A 13,223-nucleotide genomic window follows, 5' to 3' on the forward strand; every position below is an offset into this window, starting at 1 on the left:
GGGGGTGCTTATTCCCCCCCCCCCCCCCCACCATGCGGTTCTGGTTGCATGGGGGGGTTGCTTATTCCACACCCCCGTGGCGTTGCTGGATTGGGGAGGGGGGGGGGTGCTGGATGCATTGCGGGGGTTGCTGCTTCTCCCACCCCCGGGGGGTGCTGGGTGCATTGGGGGCGGGGGGGGCTTCCCCCCGTGCCCGGCTGCCGTGGGAGGGGAGTTCCCTCCCTCCCACTATTGGGGTGCTGGATGCATTTTTGGGGGGTGGAGGGGTGTGTGTTGCTTATCCCATCCCCCCCCCCAAGGGGATGCTGGGTGCACTGCCTGGGGGTTGCTCACATTCCGCCCCCCCCCCCCCCCCCCCGGGTGCATGCTTGGGGGGGGGGGTGGGGGCGCTCCCAGCCTGGAGGGGCTCGGAGATCTCGCTGGGGGAGGAGGAGGAGGAAGGCAGCAGCGGGGCTGCGATGCCCGGGCCGCTGCGTGCCAGGGCGAGCCTTCCTCCACCCCCCCCCGCCTCCTCCTCCTCTTTCCCACCCCTGACCCCCCCCTTTCTCTCTCTCTTCCAGGTGTGAGGCCCCTCCGGGAGGAGGCAGCCCCCCCCCCCCCCCCCCCGCCGCGCCCCGCCCGCCGCCGCCGCAGCCTCGCTGGGGGCAGCCCCTGACGCTGGGGTTCTCCTTTTAAATTTTTTTTTTTTTTTTTTTTTTGGCCGCCCCCCCTCAAACCACCCCCACTCCTTTTCCCCTCCCTCCCTCCCTCCCGTACCGCCGTCAGAGACTCCAACACTGCACCGGGAGCCAGAAGAGAGGGAGCAAAACCCAACCCAGGCCGAAAGCTGCGTCCAAACCAAAACCCACCCTTTTTATTGCAAAGGAGATTTTTGTTGTCGTTGTTTATTTTTTTTATTATTATTATTATTGTTAATATTATTATTTTTTAACCCTGACCCAAGACCTAGGGGAGGAAGCAGCGAGTCGGGGCAGGGAGGCTCTCCCGGTTATTTATTTTCTCCCCCCGCAGAGGTGTCTCCTCCGGCCGCCGGCTCACCATGATGTTTCGAGACCAGGTCGGCGTGTTGGCCGGTTGGTTCAAGGGCTGGAACGAGTGCGAGCAGACTGTTGCGCTGCTCTCGCTGCTGAAACGCGTCAGCCGGACCCAAGCTCGCTTCCTCCAGCTCTGCCTGGAGCACTCCCTGGCAGACTGCACCGAGCTCCACATCCTCGAAGGGGAGGCCAACAACCCTGGTGAGTGATCTTTTTTTTTTATTTTTATTTTTTTTTTTATTTTTTTTTTTGCTGCAACCCTTCTTGAATGATGCTCTAATGCAGGCAAAGTTAAAAAAAAAAAAAAAGCCAAAAAATCCAACCACCCAGGAAAAGAGGGAGGTTGGCGAGCCAGGGCTCCCCAGCTTGATTGCATTAACAGCTTCTCTTCTTACGTTTTATTTTTTAAACGAGTGATGGCTTATTTCAGTTTGATTTTTCACAGCAAACTACTTCGGTCTATGGCGTGGTGTAACTACGGTAGCATGAATGATTGGTGTTTTTTTTTTTTTTTTTTTTTCCCTCTCCCCCCCTGCCCCCCTTCCTCCTTCCATGCAGTTTCCTGTGAAATAAGTAAGTCAGGTCACGTAGAGTCTGGATTTTCTAGGCTTCTTTTGGACAACGTGGCTTGCTTTGCTTTCTGCAACATGCAGAAGCAGCCCATCACTACCTCAAACGAACTGTTATTTTCTAAAGGTCTGGGCAGCTGGGTTATCCTATCTTATTTTTTTTTAAATGTGGCAATTCCTATTTCATCATTCAGATCCTGTTTGGACGCATTTTTTCCTGCGGCTCTGAATACCCCCTTGTGTTTCAGTGGAGCTCTAAGAAAATATGAGTAGACTGTTTTATGTTAGTGAACGTGCAGGGTGCATTACAGAAAACGTGCATGGCTCCGAAAGTATATTTTGGTTTTATTTATACACCATTACAAGTTAGCTCAACTCCGCAGAAGTAAATGGAATTAGAGCAGGATGAAAATGGCACAAGCGGTGTGCGAATTGCGCCGTGTGTTAATGTGTTTATTTATGGGTGTGTGTGCGTTGCAAACATGTATGTTCCTAAGTGTGTATGCGCAGATATTCGCAGGGATGCAAGTCGCTCTCAGCAGAGTTTCTGAGATACAGAGTACGAGTAGGGAAGGCAAAAATCTGTCTTTAAGTTGCATAGTTCTGTTTTGCCAACCTCTCCAAAAGAAAAAAAAAAAAAAAAAGCAAAGCAAACCCCCCCCCCCCCCCCCCCGCCTTGTTGCAAAGCATCCCTTTTGTTTAAAATCTCAGGAGTGGGGGGGGGGGGGGGGGGGGGGGCTCGGGAGCTTTTGCTTTTCGGGCTGTGCGTGTCGGAACGGTGCCGGGAAGCAGCCGGTTGCATTTTTTTGCGGTGGGTGGAAATCTGGCGGGGCTGGTGGCGGCTGGATCCCGAACGGAGCCCCCCGTGTTGACGGGGCGGGAAAAACGCAGGGTCCTTTTCCAGCTGTTCCCTATTAGAGCCCCGAGCCGGCAGGATTTGGCAGCTGCCTGCGCTGCCATTTGATGACAAGGTCCAGCCCAACGCCGTGTTCAACCGAGAATGGATTTAAGTCTTTCTGCAGGAAACTGAGCCCGGGGCTGCTCTGGGATCGGGGCTCGATTCCGGGGAGGGGGGAGGCAAGGCTGGAATTGGCCGTTCCCTTATATAGCTCACAGGAATGAGAGGGAGGAATGCTGCCGAGTGCGTCTGGGTGCAATACTGCTGGTTTTATAAACAGCTGAAGGGCCAAAATCTCATCCATTTGGGTGGGGAGGCCCTGGGGTGGGGGGGGGGGGAGCAGGGAGGGAGCATGCTCTCTAAACCCAGCTGCTCCGGGATAAATGTGCAGCCTCCCATGCCGGCCTTAGCACAAACTCGCTGCCATTCCCGCTGCAAGTCGGCGTGAGCAATGTATTTTGAATTTTCTTTCATTTATCAGCGTGGCAGTTTTTTCATTCAGGTTGTGGCTCTGGTGGTAGCTGTGTCCCTTAGGTTGGTCAGGTAATTAGATGGGGGCGGGGGGGGTGTGTGATTGACCTCCTGACCACAGAGAAGGTGAATTATGAAGGAAAACAGCATTTTGAAGTATTCCCGGATACGAGGTTATGCATGGCCGTTTGCGTGGTGGCGTTTGCTCGATGTAAGCCAGGGTGGAAACCAGGGGTTGGACCCTTCCCATCTCCGCTCGTGCGAGCAATCCCTGCTTGCCCCTGTAATCCCATTGACCTTGCTTGGCGCGAGGATTTCTCCTGCGAAAGAATTTGGCATCCAGCCTCCTGCCTGTCCCTTAGAGCGTTTGTGGAGCTGCCTGCGCTTTCCCTGACGTTTCTTCCGAAAATGAGCTGTTCCTCCAGGGCGTTTGTAACTCCGATAGCAAATCCTGGATCCATCGAGTTGTTCTTTCTTGCCAGACACCTCTCCGTACGGCTTTCCCATGGGATGGACATGCCCCTGCACCCTGCGGAGCAGGACACGTGATTTTCTGAGCTGGGCAATCCTGGTGCGGTGGAGGGAAGGGTGGCTGAGGTTTGCAACCAAGAACTGTTGGGAAATAGGTTTTAGTCTCCCGTGTTGGTGCTGTCTTCTTCACAAAACCACCTGAGGTTTGCAACCAAGAACTGTTGGGAAATAGGTTTTAGTCTCCCGTGTTGGTGCTGTCTTCTTCACAAAACCACCTGTATTTTTGAAATTGCTGCTATTCAGCACCCGTTTTGCAGTCTGGCATTTATCACTTGCCTGGCAATGGAATCACACCAAGTTCTTCTGAAAAGCAGTGTCATCATCTAACCTTACACTACTCGTTAACTGTTTCGATCCCATTGTTTGCTTAACTAATTTGGGCTCAGTTCTCCCCCAAGCTGGGGGCTGAGGTGGCTCCTGGTATGTTTTCCTGGTGTTTGCTGGCTTGGAAGTGGTGACTCCCTGCTTGTAGGTGCCCCAACAGCATCCTTGTGGATATTGACAACGTGGCAGCTGTGGTGTGCAGGGGGCTGAGGGGTGAGGGGGGTGCACAGCCTAAATGGGACATAGGAGCTGGCTGTAAGATTCGGTGCGGTCACCTTCAACCAAGCGTGGGTGAAATCCTCCATCTGGGAAGGGTGTCACCACGGGTTAAGCAACGCTGGTCTGAATGCAACGTGCTTGGTCTCATGTGCTGGAGCAAGTGTCCAAATTGACTTAAATGCAGGGTCCTCGTGAGAAGTGAGTCGTTTTATACGTGCGGGACCTGTTGCTTGCCCCAGGCCTGTTGGGGAGGTGGGAGAACTTGAGTGTTAACCCCAGCTCGTGGCCCTTAGAAGGAGGTGGCAGCCCTGTTGTGTTCCTTGGTGGATGGGCACCATCCTTGGCAATATCATCACCAACAACTGAGATCAGGAGGGGGCCCAAAGGGAGACCGGAGCATGAAAGTGGACCCTGAGTGGTGGAGCTGGACTCATGAGCCTTTGGGTGTGTGGACCAGGCATGGAGGAAACCTCCTCTCAACGAAGGTGTTCAGGTTGTTTCTTGCTTGGTAGAAGCCTCCAGATGAGAGGTCTCCTGTACGGCAGATGAGATGGGAAAACCTCAAGGAAGAAAAATAACTTTTTACTAGTTAATTGACATGGAGAAGCAAGTATATTCATTTTGAAGGAGCTCTCTTATTTTTTTCCAAGTGTAAGGTTATTTTTGAAAATGACAAGCCCTCTTTGTTAGGACTGCAAACTCAATGTGGCTCTGCTGTGTAGGGTCATGTATGACTCTCAAAAAGCCCCAAGGAGCCTCGTGCTGCTGTGGTTCTTCGGATACCTGCTCAAGCATGGAGGGGTGGATATAACTCAATTGCCCACCTCTGATGAGAGACATCTTGCAGAAAGCTACACTGGTGCCTCAGAGCCCACTGGAGGTATGGGGGGGGAGGGGGCTGTGCAGATGGCTCTGAGACCCCCTGCAATCTGTAGTGCATTTAAAAGTATTGCTTGATTATAAAGGTAAAATAGAAATGAGAAGCAAACACAAAAGGAAATCTATACGTTTCTTCGTTAGGTGAAGTGTACAGCTTGTGGTTATCCTACAGGGTGGCAATGAGTAGCCTCGCAGAGCTTCAATGGTTGAACTGGTGAAGAATGTGGGTTGCTGCTAATTCAGTTTGAGTGTGAATGGCTGGGCCTGATGCGCAGGGAGAAGAATATGGAAACCATATTATCTGTGCACAGAAATAGAAGTTTCAGGTATTACAGAGCGCTATTTAAAAGCCTGCTATAACTTCCTTCCTTCCAGCCCGGCCTCGCTGGGCGGCTTCGCTCCCAGCTGCTCGGAGCCATCGGGACACGGTGACCTCCTCTGAGCCACCAGTAAAGGTCAGGCAGGAGCGTAGCGTGTCCCGTGGTGGGAGTGGGACCTGTGCCCCTCCTGCGCCCGCCGGCTGGGGCTGGGACTCCAAGGGGTGCCAGGTATGGCCACGCCGTGGGGTACAGACCGATGAGGAGACGGGGGGGATGCTGTATCCACAAAACGTGTCCTGTAGGCTTTTCACATGGAGCGCAGGATGTCCTTCTGCTCTTACTTGCTCAGGCATCCCCTCTTTGACAGCCAGAGTTGTGACTGGGTTTGGTTTTTTTTTTTTTTTTTTTTTTTTTTTGCTCCAGATTAGCATCCCACCAGCTTTGGATCTGCCATAGCTTCCTTGCTCCTGCAGTCTCTGCTGGTTGACAGAGATGCCCAGAGGCTCTTGTGGGGCCTCTGGGCATCCAAACACCCGTCCACACTGATGGTGGCAGAGTGACAGCTTCAAGCTCTCAGTCTTGAAGGACAACAGGTTTTCTTTGCCCTGTGCACAGGGCATTAGCTACTTCACATGTTAAGGCCAAAATCTTTATTTCACGTTGGCAGGCTGTCAAGTATCACAATGAGAGCATCAAAATGACCTAGATTTCTCATCCTGAGAAGGACTGGCTGGAGGAAGAGACAAGGGTTGCAGGGAGCAGTGGTGTCTTTAATTAGACCAAGTGATGCAGCCGTTAAAAACGGCCAAGCACAGAGGTGCACCAGCTCAAAGGAGGACTTGTGTGGTTGTGGGCTTTTTTTTTCCAACCCCAACTGTACCAGCTGGTCTATTAAAAGTTATTTCATGTTCCTGCAGACCTCGCCTCTTATATTTTAGGCCACAGTGGCTCCAGCACTACGACTGTTGCTGCCACCCCAGCCACAGTCTCCCAGCTCACTGGGAAGCTGCTCCCCCTCCTCTGTCCAAATTTTGCCGTTCGTTCCCAGTGACCCCCACTGATGACGGAAAATCATCCCAGGGCCCAGTTTGAAGATGGTTCCTTTTTTTAATTTATTTTTCTTGGCTTACCATTGCATTGCAATGCCGAGCTCTAGTTTAAGTGCCCTCGGGCTGTGTGAGAGCATCGCTGAGCTGTCGCATGGCCGGGGGACCGGAGGGGCCAAGCAGGCATCCCGGGAGGAGGACAGGATGAGTTGCTAAGCCCTGTGCTCGGTGGGAGGGATAGGAAGTTTTAAGTGCAATGCTGGATGTTGGCATCGCGTGATCCCTCCGTACGCTTGTGTGGAGAGGGGTGTGAGCAGCCTTGCCAATTCTGCTCATTAAAAACCACGAGCCTGGACTCTTAAATGGAGAGATCTGCTGAGCTGTTGGACACTGGCTTCTTTTAATGTACGTGCTATTGCCTGAGCTGTTGCCATGCATCTTGCCTAAGTTTTGTTTGCAAACTTGAGGGCTAAAAGCTATCTGTGCTGGGTTTTTTGGAAAATAACAAGGGGAGGGGCGTAGAGGTACAGAGTAATGTTAGCCAGGGGCTTTGGGCAAGGCTACCCACCCAGTATTCTCATGCAATTCAAAAATATTTTTATTTTTAAAGATGCTTTTCAGGGTAGCTGTGGGAAGCACCGCAGGCCAGCATCTGGCTCACGCCAGCCCTGGCTGGAGGCAGGTCTGTGGTGTGAGGAAGGTTCCCCTTCGCTCTCTTCTGGACCTAGAGGAGACGCCTCTGGGTTTGTGCTTCACTCTTCTGTATTTTCTCTTATTTGCTTAAAAACGCCTTTTCTCGCGGTTCTTGGCATGTGTCCCTTGTAGTCAGAGGAGGAGGAGGGAGAAGCTCCCTGTGGCTCGCTCCCAAAGCCCCGGCGGTACGAACGGTGAGGTCCCCCCCACGGGGCAGAGCTAGCAAGGGCCGGGTCATTTGGTGGCCGGTGTGGCAGAGCTTGTGGGGGACACCTGTTTTGTTTTTTTTATTTTTTTTTTTTTTTTTTTTCCTTTTTTACATAGCAATGCTTAAATAAGAGGGGAGGAAAAAGTTAACTAATGAGAACAGCATGGTTTGGTGCCTGGAGCATTGTGTGGTGCAAGCGGGTCTGCCCACGGGTGGGCTGCTTTCTCCCAAAGAGATTTTTCTGTACTTTGGAGTGTCTTTTTAATCATTTTGTCATATAACGCATGCCTCAGTGAGGGGCCTGATTTTTTTTCCCACTGACTGCAGCTGGGAAAAAATCCCACTCTTGAATCTAAAGGATGCAGAGAAGCATTTCATGCATCATCACAGACCTGAGCTGGAGTTCTCTGCCTGGACCAGCTTGTTGTCTCTTGATTTCTAGCGAGATGCTACCCTTCTGTGCAGATATCTCGTGGTTCTGCTTGGAACAGTTATGAAGATTAAGTTGTGCCCCACAACAGTGGGCGTAGGGAGGCTGGATGTGAAGGGGAGGAACATCACGGGGCAGCGCTGACGGTGTAGGGCAGTCTTCAACCCGTCAAGATATGGATTGATGGGAGAGGTCAAGGGTGGCTTTGAATCAGGAGCCAAATAAGAACCAACTGTAGAGCCATCAATTAAAATAATCTAGTTTGTGAATACACTTATCTTCAAACAAGATTAAATGGATGAATGGGGAAAGCTCTCTGCTCGTAGCCTGGGCCGTTGCCGGTGGATGATTGTCTGTGTGGTTACGTTCTTTGGCATGTTGGACTTGAGCGTCTGAACACACCTGCGTGCCTGTCTCACCATTTATATTTTACACATTTGCATTTGGGCTGGTTGATTTTAAAACAGTTGATGCTCTGGTCAACCAAAGGTTCCCTGAGGCAGTTGGTGAAGGTTTCTGTGGACCAGGTGGATCACAGTGCGAATTCCCATCTTCCTACAATTTTTCAAGCTTTGGCCTTTCTTTCTTCTTCCATCAAAAACCACCTTTATTTAATTTGCGGCCTCCGAAAGCACTTTTTTTATGAAGCTGGGAGTTATGTTTGCAATCAGCGTGAGTAACTGAAATAGTAATTAGTGTGAACACTTGCTTTATTTTAAGATGTATTCGTCAGTGTGTTAGCTCTCCAGCTTCGTGCTTGCGTCTAATGTTACCACAGCTGAGTGTTTGGCAAAAGGGCACCCCTTGCACTACCGCTGCATCCAAACCCCGGGGGTCAGAGCCGACAGCTCCTCGGGGCTGGGTTCATCAGGGGGTGGAGAAGCTGGTGTACTGCGGCGGCTGCTGGGCTGTGTTTTGGGGTTCCCACCTGATCGCCCCCCCGTCTTCCCCCCACTTCTTGCGTGGTGCCAAGTGAGCGCGGGAGCCCGTGGCGAACGAAGCACGGGTCATCGTGTTTGAAAACTGTCTACAGAAACCTGGGAGTGGGGCCTGGCACCAAGGGGTGCAGCTGGGATGAACCCTTACATGAACTGTGCATGCATGCATATATACCTCGGGGCGTGTATTTGTATTTTCTTCCTATTTTCACCGAATAAACAAGAGCATTACTTATTTTACTACCTCTTGGTTAAGCAAGAGCTGCTAAGGGATCCAGAAGGTGCTGGAAGAGGCTACAGGCCCTGATGGAGGGAATGCACAGGTTTGCATGCTCACCCCTTTTCTCTTTAAAATAAAATCTGTTTATCTTTGCAGTGCTCTGGTCCTAAGAAGGAGACCCAGAGATTTGCAGAGGTCACCGTGGGGTGTGAGTTTGGTAATGGCAAACAGCCAAGTTGGTGGCTTTCCATCTTGGCCCCAGTAATTACAAATAAAGTTGAGGTTGGAGTGAGCAGATCCGTTCCCGACTTACCGCCGCTTCCTCTTCCGCAGGGGATGCGTGAAGCGGGGGGTCAGGAGCTCGTCAAAACAAGGTTGGGATTATTCCTCTGTTGGAGAATGCGGTGCTGGTTTTCCTTTGGAAGGGGTTTTACATGGAGAGGGAGTTGCGTTTCTGGCGTGGAGGGGGGGGATTGCAAGCTGGGTTTCCTTTCCCAGAGCGAAGGGATGGGGGTGGTCTCACCCATCGTGTGATGGCTGTGCGGTTCAGTCTGCTCTGGTTCTGGGTGATGAGCAGAAAATGAGCCTGGTCGGGGCGAGGGGACCAGGTCTGGAGGCAGAAACCCAGTTTGCTTTGTACCTGGCTGTGTGAGGCAGGTGCACGGGCTTCTACTAGGCTTTTACTAACCTTTCTGTGCAGGAGGCAAGCGCGTCTGTCTCGGGCAGGAGGAGATGTGAGCGAAGGATTTATCAGCGCAGTGTCACCCATCCAGTGCCTGGTTCACAGCTTGCAGTTTTATTTGTGTGTTTGCATGTGGTGACTGTGACATGGTACAGTTGTATCAGAGATTTTGGTGAAGGTGTCTGAATTGTAGTGTGGATTTGGTTTGAGGGGTTTTTTTTGTCTTTTTTTTTTTTTTTTTTTTTTTTTTTTTTTCCCCTGGTTGGGCTCTGTGCTTGCAGAGCGTTGCGGGCGTGCAGTACAGCTCCTCATCTGAGGTTTCCTGGGCTCAGGGCTCCTCTCTGATGTACATGAAGGCTCTGCTGGCTGAAGAAGTGTGATCTCTTGAGTTGAAATCGTGGTGATAACCATGTATTTTGCTACTATTAACTCTAGCTGCTGCCCTTTGCAGAATTTTCAGGGCATTTGAGCTTGCAGTGCAAAAGCTTCCTGGTGTTACATAAAAATAATGCATGGGGCAGAAAATTACTTTCCCCTGTGTGCATGACCATGCTTGAACAAACTCATGGTCATTTTGCATTGTGAGCATGGGACTTTGTTATAGAAGATATGGGTGGATGGTACTGGTGGATCTGCACCAAGGGCTGAGCCCGCTTCTGCTGCAATCCCTGCAAGCCTTCCCTGGCATTTGCAGGAGCTGGACGTGGCCCAGCGTTTTGAGCTCTCATGCCTGAAGATGTTATTTTGCTTAAAGTAACATTAATACTGTGAGTGTCATCTGCAGGATTCGGCAGTTTTGCTCTTTGCTCTTGAGTGAGGCAGCCCTGGAGTGGAAGCACGGGGCGCTTTAAAAAGCTTCTCTTCTGTTACTGATCCTTGCAAGTAATTAGTTCCAGATTTCTCTTTTTTTTTTTTTTTTTTTTTTTGATAAAACTTATTGCAGACAAACCACAAACCTGCCTTTTAACCAGTTAGTTCTCCTACTCCTTGCCTATGCTGTTGCCTGGTGGGGTATGGGCACGTTGTCTTTGGAGTTTTAATTGCTGTTATAAGAAGTAATAGAGTGGGTAGATAAAACAGAGTTTGACCAGGTTCAGCTTGAAACATTTGAAAACTCTCATTCCGTGCCACTGTGGTTTTTCTGATTTTCTGTGTTTTCAAAGTAGAAGAAACCCTGAATGTCACAGATCAGTTCTTCTTGTCCTTGGGTTTTTCCTATTGTCCCCTTCTCTCTGTCCCTCATCTGCAGTGGGAAGTGAAGGAGGAAGAAAATCAGGAGAGAAATGTGGAGGAAAAAACCCACAACTTTTGTTGTGGAGAAACTTGGCTGATGTGACGTTTGCAAGCAGAACATAGTGTTTCTGCAGCAGCTGTGGTCTACGTTGATGCATTTTCCTGGTTTTCATAGTTTTCCTGTTGGGATATTCCCCTTGTTTTTCTCATGCCGCAAACATCAGTGTGATTTTTCTACCTTTTTTCTATCTGTTGCCCAGCATGCTCAAATTGCCCATGGGGTCAGCTTGGTTCTGGCTAGGGTTTTTTTAAAATCTTAGAGTTCCAAACAAGTGGATTATTTAAAAAAAAAAAAAAATACAAGTCCCCAGGCTGTTTCCCTCCAGATAATGTGAATGTAGATGAAATGTTGAGTTACAACTACCTGAGTGACCTTTTAAGATAAGAATTGTTATTGACTGGTGGTATTATGTTAAACTGATAAGGATTTTTTTTTTTTTTTTTTTAAAGAGGAGGAGGGGGAAAAAATCCCAACAGTAACCATAACAACTTACCTGGCAACACATCGCCAGTGCCCAGCACTTCCCTGGCGCCGGTGCTGGGGTCTCGAGGGAGGGTGGCTCTTTGGGGGACCTGAGACACCTCCCTGGAGCTTTAGGTTGGTGCTGTGAGTGATGCCTGAGGTCACCTGGCTGCTCCTGTTGCTGCCAGCTCCCAAATTTGCATCATCCGGAGGGAATTTTGGCCGGAGAGTTGTGCTGGGGCTCAGTCCTGCGCTGGGGAGTCTGGTGCTCTGGGTTTGGGTGTGGTGGGAGGGTAGAAGGTGCTGGGAGCGGGAAGGATGATTTTGGAAGTCGAAGGAGGGTGCTTTTGATGGTCTTCACTTAAGCAACGAACAGCTGGGCAAGGAGGGCTCTTCCTTACCGTTACTGTGCCGTGGAGCCCCGTTGGGAGCTGGGTCCCATCTCTGCGCCCCAGCAGAGCTGCCAGCTCCTGGTTTGGGTTATTATAACAGAGTTAGGAGTCTGGTGAGAACATATATAAGCCTTCCTTTGCCCAGCTGAGCACTGCTTGGTATATTTGCACGTGCTGCACCTGGGGATGCTGTCAATTTAAAGCAGAATCCACGCTTTTTCCATGGACTTGGTTACCTTTTGTAATCAAGGCTTGCCAGTGAGACTATTAGAGCTAAAGAAAGCCAGCTGTGAGCAATTGATTCTTCTCACCACCTGCTTTTCTTCTTCCTCCCCCACCCCTTTGCACTTGTGTTACCTGTGTCGCAGGTTCCCACATTTCGTGGACAGTGTCCACACTCACGGTTTGCAGGTGGGGGTGAGCCAAAAGGTGAATAAGCAAGAAGCAACAACTTAGAAAGCACAGAGACCCAGGAGGTCTAAAAGGAGAGGGGATAGGCCTGATAAAAAAAATACTCTAAATGCCTTAGAATTTGGTTTAGGGAAAAAAAAAAAAATCCATTTGAATACATACCAGCAGAACAGGCAAAGGTGTGCAACTCAGTGTGTTCAGGAAATCAATTACTTAAACCTGCTCGGTTAAAAGAGTCATCACAGCAGCATATTTCTTTTAACGATAGCTCTTAGCGCTGTGTAAAGGTGTCTTCTCAGACTGCACTCACTAACCTTTCATCATATTATTCTGAAGCAGTCAGTTGGATGCTGAATGCTTTTTGTAGCCGATGTCAAATCTCGGTCAGCCGGAGAGCCTTTATAAATAAAGGTGTCTGCTTGTATTCAGGCATACGTGGATAATAGCTGCTGTAATTCAGCTGTCCAGTTTGGCTACCCGGCTTTTATAAATGACTGATGAGAGATTCCACTGAGAATGAGTGTTTAAAGGGATGGAGCTGCTAAAAGTGGTCTCTGTACTGATAAGTATAGCGAGTCTGTATCCCTGGGACAGGTGGTTGGCGTTGTTCTCCTTCCACTGATGTCCCGGGTTTATATTTCACACAAAGCAAATGTTGCTTTAATAAAACTTCCGTGTTGCAGTCAGATTGCAGGGCTCTGCATTAATTTTTTTTGCAAGCTGCACTCGAATCTTTCAGTTTGTAATTTTTTTTTTTTTTTTTTTTTTTTTAAATGGGAGCGGGTAAACACTCGGAGATCTCTCTGGACAAGCCACAGCAGCTGGAGGATACTGGTTTCTCTATGGAGTGGAGGAATTTCATCAGAGGAGCTATTGTTTGACTGTGTTCTCAGCATTTTGGCAACTGTTCTTTAGATTAACCCTACAGAAAGGGGAGGGTGCTCTTTGCCGGGTCTGAAATAATTGCAAAAATGTGGGCAGATGCTTTTGCATTGTTAGAAGTCGATACTGGTTGGTAGTGGGGAAGCGTGGTGTGGGATTAAGGAACGAAGGAGCCCGAGCTCTTTAAATCCTTCCTAAAGCCAAAATGGATGTTAGTTCAGTTGTTTGCTGTTTTTAAAATAGAAATAGTTCGTGTTTTCTCCCCTTACCCTGAGCAGGTCGCTGATCTGGGCCCGGGGGGTCCTGCCGTGCGAGGGGCA

General features: G+C 49.9%; 1 protein-coding gene across 4 annotated transcripts in view; it reads left to right on the forward strand.

Moving 5' to 3' along the window:
• The first annotated feature begins 567 nt into the window (after positions 1-567).
• The window catches only part of SAMD4A (sterile alpha motif domain containing 4A), a 108,043-nt gene continuing 95,387 nt past the window's right edge, over positions 568-13,223 (forward strand). For 2 of the 4 annotated variants that reach the window (XM_033009774.2, XM_033009771.2), the window contains exon 1: positions 570-1,235. In XM_033009774.2, the coding sequence (XP_032865665.1) occupies positions 1,040-1,235 (196 nt within the window). In that variant the 5' untranslated portion in view covers positions 570-1,039. Of the gene's footprint in view, positions 1,236-13,223 lie in introns of all 4 variants that reach the window. The other 2 variants (XM_033009773.2, XM_033009772.2) reach the window with 2 other exon arrangements.

The sequence above is a fragment of the Tyto alba genome, unplaced genomic scaffold, assembly GCF_018691265.1.
Source record: "Tyto alba isolate M040663 unplaced genomic scaffold, T.alba_DEE_v4.0 Super-Scaffold_29, whole genome shotgun sequence".
In the NCBI taxonomy this organism is placed as follows: Eukaryota; Metazoa; Chordata; class Aves; order Strigiformes; family Tytonidae; genus Tyto; species Tyto alba.